Below are 21,414 nucleotides of genomic sequence, written 5' to 3'. Positions count from 1 at the left end.
CTTTTCAATGTCATCTGAGGTGTTGTAGTGGGAAAGAAATAAGCGTCTGTTATACTCAAGAAAAAGGAGCCTTGACGTTGGTTGCATCGCGATATATTTTTATAAAATGGATTAAACTAATTAAAAATATATTATGCAAAAATATGCCGAAGACTCCCTTAGTGTTGAGTTATACAATGTTCCAATGTAAATAAAAAAAAACTTTTGATGGTTATTTTATGAAAAAAGCTATTGACAACGAACATTAAATTGAATTTGCCGTCTGTACGAATTGTTTTCTTTAATCTTAATTTTAATTATCTTTTAAAATTAAGCGGTACTGCTAAGACATGTAGATTTTTAAGTTTTTCTGGTAAGGATTTTGGATTAAGGACGTAACGTACCTCAATTTATAACATTTCACTTACATCCATGCCCTTAAGAAAAACATCACTCTTATTTAAGATTTAGAATTCATTAAATCATGACAAAAATTTGATAAAATTCGATGATAATTAAGGAATAAATTGATGGTGACCCGTTATTAGGTAATTAGGTTACTCGCCCGCCTTCCAATTATATATATGTAATATAAATATAATTGAATATAAACAATAAAAGATTAAGGTACGCGATTAGAAGTGGGAAAAAATACTAGAGAAGTTTCTATAGCATCTATTACATTTATGAAGAAATAACTTTTAAATTTATCACAATCATTGAGATAAATAAAAAATTATGTTGAACAAAACTAATTATTGTATTTTAAAAGTATTATGATTTTGCGTTAATACGTTTCAAATACATATAGAAAAGAAAATAATATCACAAACTAAACTGTCTATATGTCTAAATCTCAATCGTGAACTATCTTTGTTGTTTTATTTTTTTAATAATAAATATTTAGAAGAACCTGGTTATAAGTGGTCATCAGATATTTCTGCTGTCTTTTAAGATAAACTTTTTAAGATAAAAATATTTTTGTTTGTCATTGAAACTAAATTACATAACAAGATATACTGATAACAGCTGCGATATGGTCCAGTATAATCACAAGTACATCTTCACGTCACACGAGTTCAAATTATCAGGATGTATGTACCTGCGTTATCAAGTTATCAGCTTTTGTTTACAATTTATCTCGGTTTTGATATCGATTACATAAAATCGGAGGAAATTGTCACATGTCTGCATCCTTCCTCATTTGAAATAAGAGATAAAATCGATTAATGGTCTAATGAATAGGTAGTTATTTTTATAGATAAGTTATTTACACACCAGGACTACAAATTTGGCATTGAAATCGAGGCTTGCTATTTCTAATATCACTGTTGGCTTATTGTATTTAGGCGGTATCTTTAACTTCCTTTAAACTATCAGGCAAAGCTGTACCTTTTGTCTCTGGAAGCAAGAGACAAATCAACGCGGCAACAATTGGTGACACGCCAAATATAACATTCGGCATCCAGGGTATGGTTGTTGATAAGTTTGAAACAAATGGAGCTATCATAGACCCCACTCGCATTGAAGTTGAACAAGCACCCATGCCCATGTTCCTAACAACAGTTGGAAACAATTCTGACGTATAAATATAAATGCATGTAGTGACGAGTGACACACAGCTGATGCCAATGCATCCTAATGTTAATGTAATCCAGAAGGTATCTGGCAATACACCTAACGCTAACACACAAAGCCCTCCCAATATGAAGAATCCGATGACTACCAACTTGCGCGCAAAATGTTTTAGCAGCCAAATAGATACCAAAATCGATGGCACCTGTAAAAGAAATAATTATCATATCATTTAATGTTTATCAACGTGTATAACATTGTTAGTAATGTATCCAAACTTTGGAATTTAAGTTGTTAAATTTAATTGAAACTTTACTCAATAACGTTTGAAAAGCGTTTTAAAGGTTTTCTGATATGAATTTAAGGCTGTGTGAAACAAAATGTAATTTTAACCATTGATATTATTTCTGAATGACAGGAGTGTTTAAATATACAACATCCTGATTTGTGGCTGTTTATTTATTAGCCCGAGTCGAGGCTTGAACTTTGATCTGGATCTGAAGTATTATAAGTAGGATCAAGACCAATGAAGTTGGCAATAGATATTATATAAAAATCTAAACAATCAAAATGTTAGATAACAATAACAAGTGTACTTGAGACATCGATTTCAATCTCACCTGAATAAGTCCCATTGCCCCCACAGTCAAGAAAGGGTCAGGACTAGTCTGACTAATATACTGGTTAAAACCGTAGTACGTCAATCCAGTTATCATCCAAATAATACATGATGTCACGGTCTTAATCAGCATGGAGCCTTTGAATAGATCACTGTAGTTTGGTTTCACAGCAGTTGATTCGGCTTGGATTTTTTCAGACATTTTTTTCAGCGTCTCTTCTACTTTAGATGTTGGAAGACCATTGCTGGAATTATTTATGTACTGTTAAACAAACTCAAACATAGTATATATCATATATCAATCAAATATTCAGAAGTAGCAGTTCGGTAGTAATTATGTGATTGAAATAATTCATTTAGAATTAAATAGTTTTGCTTTCGAATCTAAATTGTATTAACCGTACCAATATCCTCTAAAACTTTCTTGTTCATGTTCAAAACTCTATAAATTAACTCCCTAAATATTTTCCTCTAATCTTCATTTTCATAATTTGCTCATGGCTTATAACAATATATAAATTGCTCAATTTGTTAAAAATCATATTGATACTAATATATACTTACAACTTAGCAGCGCTCGTCACCAGTTTAGTTGCTTCATCAACTTTACCAACGCTGACGAGCCATCGTGGCGATTCGGACAGCATGAAAAAGTAGCCCAAATAAATAATAGATGGTACTGCCAAAGCCAAACTGTAATCGTCCCAATTTCTATAGAAATATCCGAACACGGGTATCAATATGAAACCAATTATGAATGGCATTTGAAATAAGCAGCCGCATATTTCCCTGTAATTCGATCCAACGGTTTCCATTACGATCACGAAAGATATAACCATCGTCCCTGCTGTTGCGATTCCCATAAAAAATCTTAAGACGGTAAAGGTTATGTAGTTAGGTGAAAATGGTATGCCGAACCCAAATGCGAGAAGGGCGACGATTGATACTAGAAATGTTTTTTTTCTGCCGTATCTGAAAGTACAAAATAAAACTTCAATTAGAAACACTTATTAGTAATTATGTTACTTGTTAACAACCAAAATCCCTAGGGATAAGAAAGAGAGAGAAATTTACTAAGATGATATTCATGATCTTAGTAAATCTCTGATGGAAATTAATGTTAAAAACGGCTTTTTCCATAGTTATTTTGAGTATCATAGCGACAAATAGGATTGTACTTAATACGTATGAATATATTTTTTTAATCGAACCTAAATGGGACTATTATTGGTCGATATTTACTTACTTCTACTGTTCATCGCTTAATATAAGACGGTGCCTTCATTCTTTTTTCAACCGACTTCAAAAAGGAGGAGGTTATCAATTCGTCTGTATTTTTTTTTTTTTTTTTTTTTTTTTTTTTTATGTTTGTTACCTCATAACTTTTTACTGGGTGGACCGATTTTGATAATTTTTTTTTTATTTGAAAGGTAGTGCTTCCCGTGGGGTCCCATTTTTTTTTTATTTTTTTCCGATGTAGGTATCCGTATGAAAACGACATAAGTCTTAAATTTGCATTATGTATATGCGCGACAAATAGGTGAATAACTCAAAATCACGTCAACCAATTTTGATGATTCGTTTTTTATTATAAAGGATATACTTTAAGGGTAGTTTGGTGAAAGTTTGGTAAGGTTCTGAGCACAGGATCCATGACAAATTAAGGGAACGGGAGGGAACGGAACAATTCTGAGGAGCACGTTAGCAATACTCGGTCGAATCTTTTATTTATGGGTTACTTGGATATTTGAATCACCTTCCGGAACGTGGTTATGTTCATGTAATTGTCATAATCGAATATTATAATCAACTAGCGACCCGCCCCGACTTCTCACGGGTGCAATACTGATACTAAATATACTAAAGAATTTGTTTATTTACGACATCACATTGCAAACTTCTAAAATTGTCAGTGTTTCTTTACTATATTGTTCATTTATTATATACACAAACCTTCCCCTTGAATTACACTATCTATTAAAAAAAACCGCATCAAAATCCGTTGCGTAGATTTAAAGATATAGGGACAGAGAAAGCGACTTTGTTTTATACTATGTATTGACGGAACTCCTAAACGACTTACGGTTAGGGTGCGATTTGGGGCAGAATTTCTGTCTGTCTTTAATCAAATTTTGTGTATATGATGTGATGTCATATAATGTACGACATATATTAGCTCTTTTTCAAAGTTTTTTTTGTGGAGGTCGATTACAGCTCTTTCGAGGGATCCTTGTAGTTTATGCCGCATGACGTATTAGACCCGCATTTTCGAAAGTCAATTTTTGCTTTATTCGCAAGTTTCCTTTGAAATTGTCCTCGAAGTAGTTTCTGATTCATATAAACAGAACGCTTAATCTATCCATATTAAGAAAAAATAGTTAGTCTACATCAGCTTCACTTAAAATCAAAAAATAAATAAAATTTTAACAAAAAGAAAAACCAACTTCAAACAAAACACTATTTTAAAACAAATTAAAAATGCACTCAAAAGTAAAAAAATAATTGCATATTTAACATATTTTTGAGAGTCCTCCTAGATAAAATGAAATGAAAAATATTAGACTACTTAAAAGTCGATTTACGATTATATAATGTAGTTATAATTATTGCTATATTTGGAGTCGGTGTCAGCCAACCCTATATTATACCTATCAAAAAACAATACGAGAATACTTTAAGAAATGTTTCTTACAAATACCTTTTATACGATATTATACTGGGTCAATCAAGAGGCTCGTATCGCTTCTTTCTTTTGATTGTTGAAGCGTGTGCCTGTGGCTGACACCGGCTCCAAATATAACAATAACTATAACTACGTTATATAATCGTAAATCGACTTTTAAGTAGTCTAATATTTTTCATTTCATTTTACCTAGGAGGACTCTCAAAAATATGTTAAATATGCAATTATTTTTTTACTTTTGAGTGCATTTTTAATTTGTTTTAAAATAGTGTTTTGTTTGAAGTCGGTTTTTCTTTTTGTTAAAATTTTATTTATTGATAAACGAGCATAGCTTCATTATCTTTATTTAAATATTGAATATCTGTTAAGTTCTCTTTCTTTGTGAACAGTATTAATTTCAGTGTGTCTGTATTATTATTATGATTTTTTTTATGGTATAGGCTGAGCGAGGACGAGCATACGGGCCACCTGATGGTAAGTGGTCACCATCACCCATAGACATTGAGGCTGTAAGAAATATTAACTATATTCCTCAATCAATCAATGTGCCACCAACCTTGGGAACTAAGATGTTATGTCCCTTGTGCCTGTAGTTACACTGGCACCCTTCAAACCGGAAACAACAATACTGAGTGGGTGGTACCTATCCAGACGGGGTTGCACAAAGCCCTACCACCAAAGAAAAGTATCTGTAAAAGTGTTTTAAAGTATTCATTGTTTTGCTCACGTGTATCGGTTTCAAGTACCAATTTTGTCTTATCATTGAAATATGATTGTAATCTCAATTCAATTGTCAAAGTTTATCTTTTATCTACGCAACAAATTCAATACTTATTATTATTATATCTTACATATCTTTTACGTTTGTTTACATGAAGATAACTAATCTTATAGTGAGTATATTTCGATCGATCAAAAATAAGTCGAGATGGCACAGTGTGTAATCGAGTCGATTTTTTTTCCCTCTTTTTTATGTTATAGGTTGGCGAACGAGCATATGGGCCACCTGATGGTAAGTAGTCCATCAGCCATAGACAATGACGCTGTAAGAAATATTAACTATTCCTTACTTCGTCAATATGCCACCGACCTTGGGAACTAAGATGTTATGTCCCTTGTCACCTTCAGACCGGAACACAATAGTACTGTAATGTGCTTAACTTATGTTTGTATTTTGTAAATATAAGACTGTATACTTAGCGGCAAAGGAATTCCGTACTTAAGCGGCATAGTGTAAAACGAAAATATGTATCCAGGAGAAGAACATATACTGTAAAATAGATTTATATTTATTGGCCATGAAAATAAAGCTCGCTGCGTTGTAATCAGATTATATTCAACTAGCGACCCGCCCCGGCTTCGTACGGGTAATACTGATACTAAATATACTACAGAATTTACAGTTTATTTACGATATCACCTTACAATCTTCTAAAATGATTAGTGTCTCTTAACAATATTGTCCATGTATTATATACAAAACCTTCCTCTTCGAATCACTTTATCTAATTAAAAAACCGCATCAATATCCGTTGCGTAGTTTTAAAGATTTAAAACAACGGATTTACTTGGTGGTAGGGCTTTGTGCAAACCCGTCTGGGGAGGTATCCACTTATCAGTTATTCTACCGCCAAATGACAGTACGCAGTATTGTTGTGTTCCGGTTTGAAGGGTGAGTGAGCCAGTGTAACTACAGGCATAAGGGACATAACATCTTAGTTCCCAAGGTTGGTGGCACATTGACAATGTAAGGAATAGTTAATATTTCTTACAGCGTCATTGTCTATGGGTGATGGTGACCACTTACCATCAAGTGGCCTATATGCTATACCGCCAACCTATACCATAAAAGAAAAAAAAAGAAAAAAGACATACACAGGGATATAGGGACAGAGAAATCGACTCTGTTTAATACTATGTAGCGATGATATTTTCGCTTCTTATCATCGTGTCGGATATTATCCAAACTCATATGTAGATGTCTTTTTAAATCCAACGCCTTAAGTACGTATGAGACAGTAGAAATATTTATCTGATATGTTTGACACCTGTGGATCGTTTATCAAGTTATCGTAAAATATCAAATACCTAATCTTTTATTTACAAAATATAAATACTATAGTAAATGCCGAATACGCTACACTCATCATGACAGTACAGGATGGAAATCAAGGGGTTGCGTCTCAAGATTTCTTTCCAGTACCAAATTGATATTGCCATACATTATTAGGTCTTAAGCGAGCGTTAGACTATCTGAAGGGTATCCACAATTGTGTGGTTATCATTTAAGTGCTAGGGCTTGATATTAACTTTCTTGATTTATTTTCGAATATTGACTTTTCTAGATGGATTCAATTGGTTAGTCATAGAATAAAATGGGATGCAACTGGGAAATACTGTGATCATTCTTTTTTATTCTGGGCTAAATCTCCTAATCCTCTTTTTGAGGAGAAGGTTGAAGCTTACTTCACCATGTTACTCCAATTCGGGTTAGTGTATAAAACGTAAATATTTTATTCCCTGTATGTATACAATTAACCCTTTTTTTCGCTGGAAAAACGCTTTACGCGCTTCCCCCACGTGATGGAAAGTGGGGGGTGTGTGGGACTCCCCGGTTTCCTGAACGCCTAGTGCGCCCAGGTTCACCGGGTTTACCCACTAAAAAACCAGCGGTACCCTCTCCGTCTTTCGGCGGACGCCACGGGATCGCTTACGCATGCTACCGTGACGCCCTGCATATATTAGGTTGGGGAAAAAGTCTTTTCGCATATAGTATGTATGAACTTGTAATAAAATCTCTTTGGCTATACCATTTGTATCTGGCTGGTTTTGGTATCATTAAAAAGTTTTAATTTTAAAGAAGGCACTTCCAAATTCAAATTAGGAATTTGTGTGATTTTCATTTGTTTTTGTTGTTGTTAAAATGAGTGAATCTAAAGAAGAAATTCGATACATTTTAAAATTTTACTATAAAAAAGGTAAAAATGCAACTCAAGCCGCGAAAAAAATTTGTGATGTTTATGGACCTAATGCAGTATCTGTGAGAGTAGCGCAAGTTTGTTTTAAGCGTTTTCAAGCCGGAAATTTTGATATCAAAGATGCATCTCGCTCTGATCGCCCTGTTACGGACAAAATTGATGCCATTTTTGAAAAAGTGGAGCAAGATCGGCATATTAGTAGTTACGATGTAGCTGAAGAACTGGCAATTGACAACAAAACGGTTTTGACTCATTTGAATAAAGCTGGGTACACAAAAAAGCTCGATATATGGGTGCCTCATGAACTCACTGAAAGAAACCTAATTAACCGTGTACTTGTTTGTGATTCTTTATTACGACGTAATGAAACCGAACCATTTTTGAAGAAGCTGATAACTGGTGATGAAAAGTGGATCACATACGACAAGAACGTGCGAAAAAGATCATGGTCAAAGGCCGGTCAAGCTTCACAGGCTGTGGCAAAACCCGGATTAACTCGCAACAAGGTAATGCTGTGTGTATGGTGGGATTGGAAGGGCATCATTCATTATGAGCTGTTACCGCCCGGCAGGACCATCGATTCAGAACTGTATTGCGAACAATTGATGAGATTGAAGCAAGAAATTGAGAGAAAGTGGCCAGAATTGATCAACAGAAGGGGTGTGGTTTTTCACCATGACAACGCTAGACCTCACACATCTTTAGCCACTCAACAAAAATTACGAGAGTTTGGCAGGGAGGTATTAATGCATCCGCCGTATAGTCCTGACCTTGCACCTTCAGTTTTTCATCTGTTTCGGTTTCTGCAGAATTCCTTAGGCAGTGTCAGGTTAACATCACGAGAGGTCTGCCAAAACCACTTGTCGCAGTTTTTCGATCAGAAGCCCCAAAATTTATACAGCAATGGGATCATGTCACTACCAACAAGATGGCAAAAAGTTATGGAACAAAATGGCACCTACATACTTTAGTCAAATGTAAATAAACTATAAAAAAAACTATTTAAATTTTCATATAAAATACGAAGAAACTTTTTCCCCAACCTATTACAATTAACCCTATTCATGTATTGCCTTCTGGCTTACTGAGAATTGCATAGATATATAATAATTAGTTAGACTAGACTTAGTTCCTAAAGTTATATTTTAATAGTAAATATGGTTGAGAGGAAAGGCTTTATGAATGTTATTCTTTCCATTGCTAAAAGTCCACAAAAATAAAATTTCGATAAATCGAAAAAAAAAACACGCTTTTAAGTCTGTTCGGTTCAAATCAAGATATGCACTATTCCGATTTAATGCGTTTATCTGTATTTAAGTAACGTACTGTATTGTATTTATAATGCAAGCTCGGTGGTTACTTTTTTATTATATTGCTAGGCAGAAGTGCCATCTCATGACAGATTAAGTAAGGAATCATTAAATATTAGATGATTATAAAAAGGTTTACATTTTTAATGTTTTAATCAATTTTTAATAGTAATTAGATTTAAATTGTTTTTGAATTGTATTGCTAACATTGATATTCAATAAGAGGGTACTTTGACTTTTCTGTTCATTGTTGTAAATCACGTGATGGAATGAAAGCTCCTAATAGAGAACTCTTTTTCCTTGATCGTCAAGCTATTAAAATTTTAGGTACAATATATCTTTGTGATAAAATATAATTGTTATTGCTTGTTAAATTATATTGATAAAATATACAAATTATTTATTGTTTATATTGCTATTATCAAGATACCAAATTAGTATTAAGATAATTCGTTTTGATGTGAATATTAAATAATGCAATATTATAAAGCAATAAACCAATAAATGTTCTGTTTTTAAAAATATCCTGACGTATTGTACTAAGTACCATAATAAAATCAAACCTGCATATTTCAGATTAAATTCTGACAAACATTACCATTTAATGAACTTGGGAAAATCCAAAGTATTTTCTGTTTTTATAACAACAGGTGATAAAAAAAAACGTTCAGTTAAATTGTATTTATTGTCGGCGCGTCTCAATAGAATAGTAGTTTTTTCCTGTCACGTTTACATACGTTTTAATTTATGTACGAATGATTTAGAATTCACATTCAATTATCCTCAATACAGATAACTAATTACGCTACCTTTAAGTATATATAATGACTATAGGACCATATGGAGGATATTTCTCTATTAGCTATTTGATTTATAGATGCAAAGTCCTAAAGGAACATTATAAACTAATCCTTATTCATGTGTTTAATTGCACAAGCTGACGCTCTTTTCAATGTTTTGCCAGTAGATCAGATCAGACAAGACCAATTTTTCAATTGTTTTTTTCCTGGCAACAATGCATCAATGACATCCTGTAAATTTTGTCATTGTTGGGCTAAGGCTTCCTCTTCGTTTGAGGAGAAGGTTTGTGACATATTCCACCATGCTGTTCCAATGCAAGTTGGTGGAATAAACATGTGGCAGAATTTCAAACGATACATTTAAGATATAAATATAAGGTTGTAATAATATTTACCTGTCAGAGAGAAATCCGAACAATATGCTGCCAATCAAGATGCCAAATTGCAAGACCATTTGGGTGAAGCTCGCCAACCAAGCTCGTTCGCAGACTAAATCCCATTCTGATATAATAGTATTCCCAAATGGAGATGTGTCATATGAGTATTCAATACAATCGTCGTAACATGTCATGTTTTGTCCAGTACTGGTCGAATTGTCACCGAAGTTCGAGCACCAAAATGTCAAATTTGGTGTGAGGAACAGGATCGCCATTTGAGACCATGCTGATGATAACTTCACGATGGAAACCGTCACTATCACTATGAACTGCCATTTTCCGAATTGTCCGATTAAATCCGCTAAGCCGTCTTCCTTCTTGATTTGGGCAGTTTGTGTGATAATTCTTTGGACCATTTTTATTTCTTTTGTGTTTCGTTTTGCTATGCGATCATCGTCGTTATCTGCAAGAATAAATATTTATCTTAAATTGTTTATGTTCTCGTACACGAGACCTGAAGCTATCGGAACTTTTGATATTATATGATAATACTGATATCCAATATAAGTTATATAATATTTTATCTACTAATAATAAAAAAATATTTTAGTAATGTAACTATACAATTTTAACAACATCAACATGTACATGTACGTATACATAATTGTATGCACTACATATGACTTTATAATATTTCTAAAATTCCGCAAAAATAATACATGCATATTTATTCACCGACTTTCAATAAAGTAAAAAAATCGTAGTTTATTTTTTGTAATAACCATCAATTGAGTCTCAGTGACAGAATAGAACAAAATACTTAACAAATTAAATACTTTTGGAAATAATATATGATTTTGATAATAAAGTCTCGATTTCACAAAAGTTTTGGAGTCTTGAGACGTCCAGGAACCCAAATAATTGTTAAAGAATAATTTAAAGTCCCGAGAGAACGTTCATGGAAAATGAATATTTTTATAAAAGATTACTCTTATTAGTAAATGAGGCTATTCTTCTTAATAGTTTTTGTTTTTTCTTCATAGCTTTGGTTACGTTCTAAATATTATTTTTAATGTTTAATTACAATGAAGGATATATAGGTATGTAAGAGCCTTTTTGCATCACACAAATGGAAGCTAACAACGTCAGTTTAAACACCTAACCTGCCGACACACCGACATGAGTCGGCATTTATACGAAGCTACAAAACCATCTTTTTTTATAGTTGAAAAATCTTTTTGGCGTCACAAAATATCCAAGAAAAGTTAACAAATCGGGCTGTCGAACAAAAATTAAAATCAATTCACAGATGGGATAGATTTTGTGCAATAAGTATTTTATACCTACAATATAAAATCTGCCAAATCATAAACTTAAATAGGGTACTATTTAAGTCGTCTTAATGTCATATTTTATTAATGTTTTCATTGTAGATTTAGTTTGAGTATCTATATCACTACATAGTATAAAACAAAGTCGCTTTCTTCGTCCCTATGTCCCTTTGTATGCTCAAATCTTTAAAACTACGTAACGGATTTTGATGCGATTGTTTTTTTGAATAGTGATTCGAGAGGAAGGTTTTTGTATTCAATACATGGGCAATGTGGTAAAGAAACACTGATAATTTTAGAAGTTTGTAACGTGATGTCGTAAATAAATAAATTCTGTAGTGTATTTAGTATCAGTACTGCACCCGTGCGATAGTCGGGGTGGGTCGTGCGTTATCTGATAAAATCAAATTCTAAAATAATATGTAAGGATAAAGGTTGATAGCTAGAGCTAGATTTTGTACAGTCGGGGTAAGAAAAGGTTCGTCACCTTAAGATCTATTTTCGTGTGCTCAGTATTAGCGATAATCTGCTTTACCGATTGAAAATGGCATATTGCGTGGCAATGATTTGATGTTTAGATTCAATAGGTACTAAGAGCTTAAGACTTGACAAAGGAATGAATTTGAAAACTGACGAAGGTTTTCTTACTCTGCCTGTAGAATAATTTAATTATATACGGCTTCATGTTTATGCCATTTCACGTGGAAGCGACCGCGTCACTAAAGGTCGTATTCTAAAGATATGTCAGTTCAAATTTTATCAACAAATGATCGCTACTTCAGTGATAAGGTTGCAAAGAAATACGACAGTAATAAAAGACCTTATAACATCACTTTTTGTTTTAATCTATACTTATATTATAAATGCGAAAGTAATTCTGTCTGTCTGTCGTTCTTTCACTACCAAACCGCTGAACCAAATTCGATGAAATTTGGTATGAAGGAAACTTGAAGTCTAAGAAAGGGCATGGACAAGAAAAAAACACGCTAAAACACGAGCTAAACCGCGCGCGATTACTTGTTTAAATGCAAATTTACATAATAATTTAAAAAGTTCACTAAGCGCAGTGCAAATATTGTTTTTTTAATTTCCTTATTACATTTAAATATAGTAGTAGTATCTTCATTGTCATCATTAATCCAAGAATTAAATAAGTTAACTCAATAAAGTGTTATTGTATAGTAAATATTGTCTGTGACGTCTAATCTTAGTATATTTAAACAAAGTCGCACAATCTGAAGATTGTACGCACAAATTAAATATTTAAAACTAATTGTAGTAAGCGGCTTCGCTAGCGTTTAAGGGGTTGGATGTCAAGCGTTTGGCATAAAAAATTAGTCATTATCCTTTCTTGGAGATCATGGTTACTGGATATCAAATTCCATCAAATTCAGTTTAATGGTTTGATCGTGAAAGAGCAAGACAGATAGAGTTACTTTCGCATTTATAATATTTATATAGCTATAAAGTTTTTAACTTTCAGTTATTTTGTATTCAATGTGCTATCGATACAAATGATATCAATGTGTGTATACAAAGGTAAATGAGGACTTCGGTATCAGATTCGTAATCGCATCTACATCTACTTTTGTACATAAGTTCTTAACTAAACATAATAATGACAATAATGCAATAAGTATTGATACATGGCCTTTTTATTTGTGTTTATTCACATTATCATAGTCTTTGTCACACGAAGAAAAAAAAGGACGATCTAAGTTTTTGCGTGGTAGATGTATCACGCCGAAAATGTATTATTTTTATTTACAATTATTAAAATCCGCGTTGAGTTAATAGTAAGCAATGTTAGTGAAGGCCATGACTCCTGTCTGGAACAAATGTTTAGAACCTAGGTTGGTAGGTTTTCATATGACATTTAGGCCTTTTTAGTTCTCTGCTGAATACGAGATGAATTATACCCACAAATTTGACACATGAAATATATATATATTTCGATAGTTCGATAGTTCTTGAATAGTTTTGAAGCCTAACTTATTACATATTTTAGCCTATGAATGATCCAGCGAAGATCTGCTTTTTTGTGGCTTTTATTTTTGCCAAAAAGGCACAGATTATTTCGCCAATGTCACGAGCGATGGAGAAGACACGATCCATCTCCAGATGGATCATGGATCGGTTCGGTCGAGATTACAAAATATCTGCTAATGTGTAATAAATATATAAAACGCCAAAATATAGGAAGGTAGAATGGAAAAAAGGCACGGGCAACTGTGAGTCAGTGGATGTTGTAAATAAAATAAAATAGAAAACACTAAAATTCCGCAGTAAACCCGCCCAATGTATACATATGCATATATAACGATCTTACTTGTTTAGCTGAGATTAAGAATATTCAATATTAATATCATAAATGCGAAAATAACTCTGTATTCCTCACGCTTAAGTCGCTAAACTGATTTTGATAAAATTTTTCACGGCGATAGTTTGAGTCTTTGGAAAGGTCATGGGCAATTTTTTAATTTTCACCTCGAGAGGATAAAGTAGGGTATGACGATTGGTGTGCTTCCTGTAAAGTTTGACATATTTCGCGCGAGTAAAGTAAAACTAGTAATACATATTAATTGCATCATTAAAACATTTATTACTTAAAGCTTTATTATTTTGTTAGCAATTACTAATGAATTGCCAATAATGTTTTCTTACTCTCCTTGACTTCATTTGCTAGACGCATGTGCAATGAAAGACTATGCAGAGAAATGGTTAAAAAACCATATGATATGAATTCGATTCGATCGAAAGTTTTAGAAGCACTTATGAGTCAGCAATCTGCAAAATTAAATAATCCAAAAAATAACGGCCAAGAGCGTGTCGGACACGCACATAAAAGGGTTCCGTAGCCATAAGATAGGCAATAAGATGGAAATTTAGCAATCTCTATTTCTTCCCTGGCCCACTTCTGTTTGTAGGTATGTAACATTCCTACTTATTTTCATATTTTTAGGTAGTTATTTCCATACATATCCATTTAGTTAGGGCAACTGCACGTCATAAGTTGGTCGAGTTGTTTAAAAATAACTATGTATGATACAGAGTGCGCTATAGTTTCCGTTGAAAGTACATACTTGGAGGTATACAGCACATTTTTTTCAGAATTATTGTAATAGTATTTCAAAAGTTAAGAGGGAGGAGGCTCTAATATTAACTTTGTATTAGTATATCTCGTGACTAGGGGATTTGATCCACATGGTTTCAAGGCAATTTTTGTTGTATTTAAAGATAACGTTTTAACGATACCCCGCACGATGGGGTAAGTCGAATTTTTTTTTCGAATGAACTCTTCGCTGTATGGGAGGGAGGGTAAAAAATAATTATTTTTCGATAATTTTAAAAACCAATTTTTGGATTATCAGTATACATCTCTCCACCAATTTTCGGCGGAGAACGAGCCACGACAGACAGACATGAAACTATAAGGGTTCCGAGAAGACTACGGAACCATAAAAATAAAGCAATCACCTGTTCGGTGTGTAGGTATTATCGAGAAGATCCGGCAAAAATACCTAGTTACTTTTTTCAACCAACAAAGCAATCAAATCAACGATTATTACTTGTACATTTTGGTTTGGGTTTTTATCATCTATATGAACGCATATTGAACAATATATTTATATGATGTATTGACGTTGCGTTGTCGAAAACTCGGTGTATAACTGACCGGTGTGAACTCGTGAATCTTAATATTAAACTTGAAATACTAAAATATCCAGCAGTGGACAGCAGTAGGCTGATGATACTATCGCTATATATTTTGCAACATAATTTTTTTGTACATTTACATAATTCATTTCATTAACATAAGAATTAATAACATTAAATTCTTAAATACCTATATACAAATATGAATTAAAACTAGTTACTGTACAAATCTTGACCGCGAAACGCTGTCGAAACGCTTGGCCCTTGGAGTAGTGGTGCAAAAAGCTGCATCAAAAATATACCTCGCCTCTTTGCCTCCACTGGTGACAGGAGGGCTGGTTCGTTTTTTGCCCAGAGAATCGGAATTGCGATTCAATTTTGAAATGCTGCTAGCATTCTTGCCACCATTCCACGCGGTCAAGATTTATACAGTACATAATATAATTAGCGAATGATATTAAGACCATTACAACAACAATTAGTGTATAATAATTACAAAACAAAAAGTCTCTCTCTCAGCTAGTCAAATTTAATAGGTAAGATAGATTGGTAATCGTGGTTAACCAACGTGCAATCTTTTATGCGTCTGTTATTTAAAATCAACTATTTCAAACATTTTATTACAAGATTTTAGTATTCCTATTCTCAGTAATTGTTTGAAGACATTTTAATAGGATATTTAATTGGCTGTATTGAGCCACCTCTATCCGAAGCCTTTGGTAATAATAGAGTTGTAACCAATTTATAGATCTGTGGTTTGTTTCTTTTGCTTATATTTTTAATGGTTCATTCAACTTTTAAACCGGTATATAAAAATATAGTAGCCGAGATGACCCAGTGGTTAGATCGCGTCTATCTTAATCGATAATTACGAATTCAAACCAAGGCAAGCAACACTGTATTTCCATGTGCTTAATTTGTATTTATAATTCATCTTGAGATTGGCGGTGAAGGAAAACATCGTGAGAAAACTTGCATGTATCTAATTTCAATGAAATTCTGCCATATGTAAATCCAACCCGTATTGGAGCAGTGTGGTGGAATATGCTCCTAATCTTCTTCTCAAAGGGAGTGGTGACCTTAGCCCAGCAGTGGGAAATTAATAGTTGTTACTATTATACAAATATTGCGGGAGTGCAGACTCGTGGTCGTTAGAGAGCAAAATAAACAAATGCAAATTGTTATCATTCGTTTCAAATTGTCGACATTTCAAAGCCTCATAAGGTCGAGGTCATTCATTCACTATTAGTGCGACAGAATCTTTGTATTGACCTCCTAGCATATGCAATATGTTCGTTTTGACTTATCGTTTAAATAATTACGTTTTTATAATCTACATTCATGTCTATTTAACGATCAATATGAAACCCAGCAAAGACATTTTTAAGAGAGCTTAACGGCAGATTGTAAAGTTTATCCGTCATGTTAATTCCATTCTCACGACATACGACGATCGAATAGGATTATAAATTAAAAATATTGACGTACACAACTTATATGTAGCATCGCCAAAATTCGTAAAACCGATCACATCTGAATTAAGTAAGCTATCCCAAATCATCAATGTTTATTTCGTATGTGAATATGTTCTTTACATAAATGTAATAACTTGTAATATCATATGAGCTAATATATTCGTAAATTTGACAAGAATTGCTTCTCGGGTTGAACTGACGCGATAATCTATAGCGACGAATAGCGTCGAATGGCGCGATGAGAGCTATTTCTATAGTTGTGTAAATCGGCAGTAATCGGTTTTATTGAATTTGCCGATGCTACGTCTAAGTTGTGTCGTACTATATGTTGTTTCATGTTATTAATTTCGCAATACCCATTTCGATTCTCAACAATTCAATTTGTTTTAACATTGAACATTTCATAAACAGATAGGTATAAATTTCAACACTTTTCTATATATGAACTTAACTTTGAACTTCTAACATTTTGGCTTGATTTAATATCAAATCCTTTTACGTTAACTTTTATTAACCGTTATTCAACGGTCTTGACCCGCAGCGACTTGATTACGTTATCATACTATATCCAGTGAATATAACCTTATAATTATTTCATAACATTCATCCAATATTTACTAAATACATTAAGCGCAATTTGATATATTTTAACGATCGGTTAATTATATTTCGGCGATCTGGGGCAAGATTTTGTTTTTATGTAATTCGTAGACATGCGTATTGGACTACCTCTATAAGTGGCATCAATTTTTTAACCATAAGATACATTGCCTTACATTGTAGATGTTACGTCGCTTGTGCCCAAAGAACACAATAGTAGTAAATCTTGCAGTTTGGCGCCTGAATATCTAAACAGATTTAAATAAAGTAAGCTGTGCGTAAATTAAGTGGGCTATTTTATAATAATTGCAGATTATAATCCTTAGATTGGTACGCTGTATCGTAAATATGCAGACAAATTAAAATATAGTGAATATAAATTGTAGATAAGACACCAAATCCACGGTCAACATGTCTGTGCTACTACGTAATATAAAAAAAAAAACAATTTTCTATTAACTTGGGATTGTACAATAAGGTATAGGTATTTAATATTAAGTGGAGAAGTATCCATTCCAACCTCTCTCTCTATAATTTTTTGAAATACAACGTATAACATGTACTCATGCTCTATCAGCGTACTAGTGAAAACAAGACCTCTGGTCTAATGTTATGTCTTCTAGAATTCTGAATTACAAACACATCTCAACTTGATAAATCTGCGAGACTTATCTATCAAAGAAGATCTCACGCCAGACTTTACATTAAAGATTTAAGAGATCTTAAATAAATAAACGATTTAAGAGACAAATTTAAGAAAAGACAACTTTGAAATATAAACAAAATGTAATATTATTACCACTTAGGGTAGAATATCCAGAAACGTTAAATACGTATCTATTAATTTTTCATTAGTATACCAAAAATAAAGTTGCATTTCTCTAGTTTAAAAAATGACGAACTCCCATACAAACTTTCAACCCTGATTTAAAACCCTTACCGGTAAAATATCCTTCCTTAGTGACAACAACAACAGCCTGTAAATTCCCACTGCTGGGCTAAAGGCCTCCTCTCCCTTTCAGGAGAAGGTTTGAAACATATTCCACCACGCTGTTCCATTGCGGGTTGGTGGAATACACATGTGGCAGAATTTCTATGAAATTATTTTCTTAGTGAGTCACTAAGAAAATAATTTCGGAAATTTCGATCAATAAAACGATCCTACGAACGATTTCATAGCTCCAACTTTCATACGTATATAAACATATGATTATTAATAATGTTCTCAGCTAGGATTTACTCCTTCCCGAATCTATTGGGGGAAGTTTATATATATATATATATATATTTTTTTTCAATGAAAAAATTCTTACTGTAGAACTAATAACTATGAGTGATGGTAAGACGTCACCTCTACCAAAACAAATTGTAACCCTAAACACGCACCTCGGAACCTTGGTATACTTTTTATTATATTGTGTAGAATATACTAAAATAAACACTTTCTTGTAATCTTATCTGATTTATGACATTCAAATACAAGTTTCTTTTTCTTTTATGCCATAGAGTTGTTACAAAAAGTATAACTTATTTTACGCAAGGGTCAATAACCGGTCAAGTAAAACGAGTTATTTGAAATTAACAAAAAAATCGTTGACCTTATATGATAGAATTAATATATAACTTTGATGTATAAAGAAGATTGCAGATATACTATGAACTGTTCGGATTATTTCGTACATTTCACGATTGAAATAATTGTTCTTATAACAACAACAACAGCCTGTCAATTTCCCACTACTGAGAAGGGCTTCCTCTCCCTTCAAGGAGAAGATTTGGACCAACACGCTGTGCCAATGCGGGTTGGTAGATTCACATGTGGCAGTTTTTCTTTGGAATTTGATACACGCTGGTACCCTCATGATGTTTTCCTTCACCGCCGAGCTCGAGATGAATTATAAACATAAATTAAGCACTTGAAAATTCAGTGGTGCTTGCGTGGGCTTGAATCCGTAAATATCGGTTAAGATCTACGCCTTCTAACCACTAGGCCGTCTCAACTTTTATGTTCTTTTGTTCTTATGCCTCATTAAGTCCTCATTTTGACGTCTTAGTTTCAAACCACTGGCGAATCTCTCTTGAGGTTTGAAACTACAAAAATAAAAAATAAAATTGGCGTTTACGTTCAAACATGTTTCATTTGCAGTGCGGAGTTTAGATGATGGCATTGTCACCAGAAAGTCTCGGAAAAGCCTTCACACAGCTATCGGGACTATTTCTACTCCTATCAGATTTACGTGATTGTGACATTAAGGTAATGACAGTGTACTTGTGATTGCGGATTCAATTGTGAACTATCATGCCTTCTTCACAGCTAGCTCTTGAGAGTAGCCGTAGTGGATTTCCCTCCGAAATTAGTTCACAGGTCATGGTAAGGGAATTTATGTTCTTCTGACGTATATGGAAACTAGTTGTCGCCCGCGGCTTCGCTTGTTCTTTAGGGGTTAGTTGTTATGAGTTACGTAAAAAACATAGCCTATGTCCTTTCTTTGGAGTTCAAGCTTGCTTCACACCGTATATCATCATATTCGGTTCATTGGCTTGATCGTGAAAGAGTGACGGACAGACAGGCAGAGTTACTTTTACATTTAAATAGTAAAGACTATCGGTTGATTATTTAATATGGGAAAAAGGAACATACAATTTAATAAATATACTACTTTAATTAAATTGAGCTGAGATGGCCCAGTGGTTAGAACGCGTGCATCTTATCTGATGTTTGCGGGTTCAAACCCAGGCAAGTACCACTATATACATGTGCTTAATTAGTGTTTATAATTCTGCCACATGTGCATTCCCCCAACCCGAATTGGAACAGCGTGTTGGAATATGTTTCAAACCCTCTTCTTAACAGAAGAGGAGGCCTTATCTCAGCAGTGGGAAATGTACAGTCTGTTACTTTACTTTACTTTTTTTTTACTATTTTATTATGTTCTAGGAGAATCCGGGACGATGAGAACTGTGATTTATCAAAAGATGTGGAAACATGTATATATATAATTAATAAAGAACATTTAAAATCGTAAAAAAAAATACTTTCAATAATGTATTTGTCGATATTTTACAACGCAGTATTATTTATTCGTTGCATATCAATTAAGAGAAAACAAACACTAGGTTTGAAGGATCTTTCTGTATCATCATAAAGTTTGCAAAAAACATCTTAATTATTGATTAAAAATTATCATATTTTATATACGACGATAAAAAGACCCAGACTTATAATTTAGTGTTTTTTATAATCATAGCAGATTTGGTCGTGTTTCTAGGTAATAAAGTTGGTATGAAAATCTATATAGGTATTCGTATTTCAAATGGAAATAAAAAATACAATATAGTTTTTGACTGACCATATTTTTATAAGCGATGTATGTACAATATTCATATGCAATTTGACTTTGTAATTCAAGTCTTTTGTATTGCGTATTTTATCTCGTCAAAAAATCTTTTAATTAAATTTAATTTAAAAGATTTTTCGTTCAAATTTAATTCATGATATAATGAATAAAAAATAATTTATGATTGTTACAAATTACTCAGTACTAATGCATAGCGTAACAGAATAATAATCAGATTCCAAATTTAAATTATTTTTCATAAATGTTGAGCGTTAATTTTAAAAAAAGAATATAAATTTGGAACTTATTAAAAAAAAAATACTTACAGAAAATAAAAAAAAATATTGAGCACTATGATGTATCAACCAAGGAGGTAAGTAAGCCTTCCGAACAAACCGGCCACAACACAATCACTGAGGTAAAGAGTCGTTTTCAATTCAAGCGCATGTTTTTGTTACGGCTAAACTAATCTCACTGACTAATACTTAAACGTCCAATATGTTATTTGATAATGATAGAATTAAATAGGTCGTTAAATAAGTGTCTATTTCTCTAACACGATATAAAAGTAGGACATCATAATTAATTTGAAAATTATTCAATTTCAAGGCAACCTTCTGTGATAGGTACGAATAAAAATATATACGATAAAAGCGGTATCAAAATTCAACGTTCAATATACATATTTAAAG

General features: G+C 33.0%; 1 protein-coding gene across 2 annotated transcripts; it reads right to left on the bottom strand.

Moving 5' to 3' along the window:
• Positions 1 to 943: 943 nt before the first annotated feature.
• LOC124538985 (organic cation transporter protein-like) lies at positions 944 to 21,135 on the bottom strand. 2 transcript variants are annotated; one of them, XM_047116280.1, is made up of 5 exons: positions 21,049 to 21,135; positions 10,340 to 10,784; positions 2,738 to 3,145; positions 2,175 to 2,418; positions 944 to 1,759 (listed from the first exon to the last, which is right to left on the bottom strand). In XM_047116280.1, exons 2-5 carry the CDS (start codon positions 10,735 to 10,737, stop codon positions 1,325 to 1,327), a joined length of 1,485 nt encoding a protein of 494 aa, XP_046972236.1. In that variant the 5' UTR covers positions 10,738 to 10,784; positions 21,049 to 21,135; the 3' UTR covers positions 944 to 1,324. The 2 variants fall into 2 exon arrangements, with proteins under 2 accessions (XP_046972236.1, XP_046972237.1); XM_047116281.1 differs by having other exon boundaries at positions 21,045 to 21,126.
• Positions 21,136 to 21,414: the final 279 nt, after the last annotated feature.

This window comes from Vanessa cardui, chromosome 21 (assembly GCF_905220365.1).
Source record: "Vanessa cardui chromosome 21, ilVanCard2.1, whole genome shotgun sequence".
NCBI lineage: Eukaryota > Metazoa > Arthropoda > Insecta > Lepidoptera > Nymphalidae > Vanessa > Vanessa cardui.
This window is presented reverse-complemented; position numbering and strand designations above follow the sequence as displayed.

Bases quoted from the DNA above. Each gene is read 5' to 3' on its own strand.
- LOC124538985 (XM_047116280.1), bottom strand. From the start codon at position 10,737: ATGGTCCAAAGAATTATCACACAAACTGCCCAAATCAAGAAGGAAGAC. The intron at 3,146-10,339 runs GTAAATATTATT...TTGTACTTTCAG, and splicing joins TTCGGATTTCTCTCTGACAG to ATACGGCAGAAAAAAAACAT. The intron at 1,760-2,174 runs GTGAGATTGAAA...TTTCTTTTACAG, and splicing joins GGGCAATGGGACTTATTCAG to GTGCCATCGATTTTGGTATC.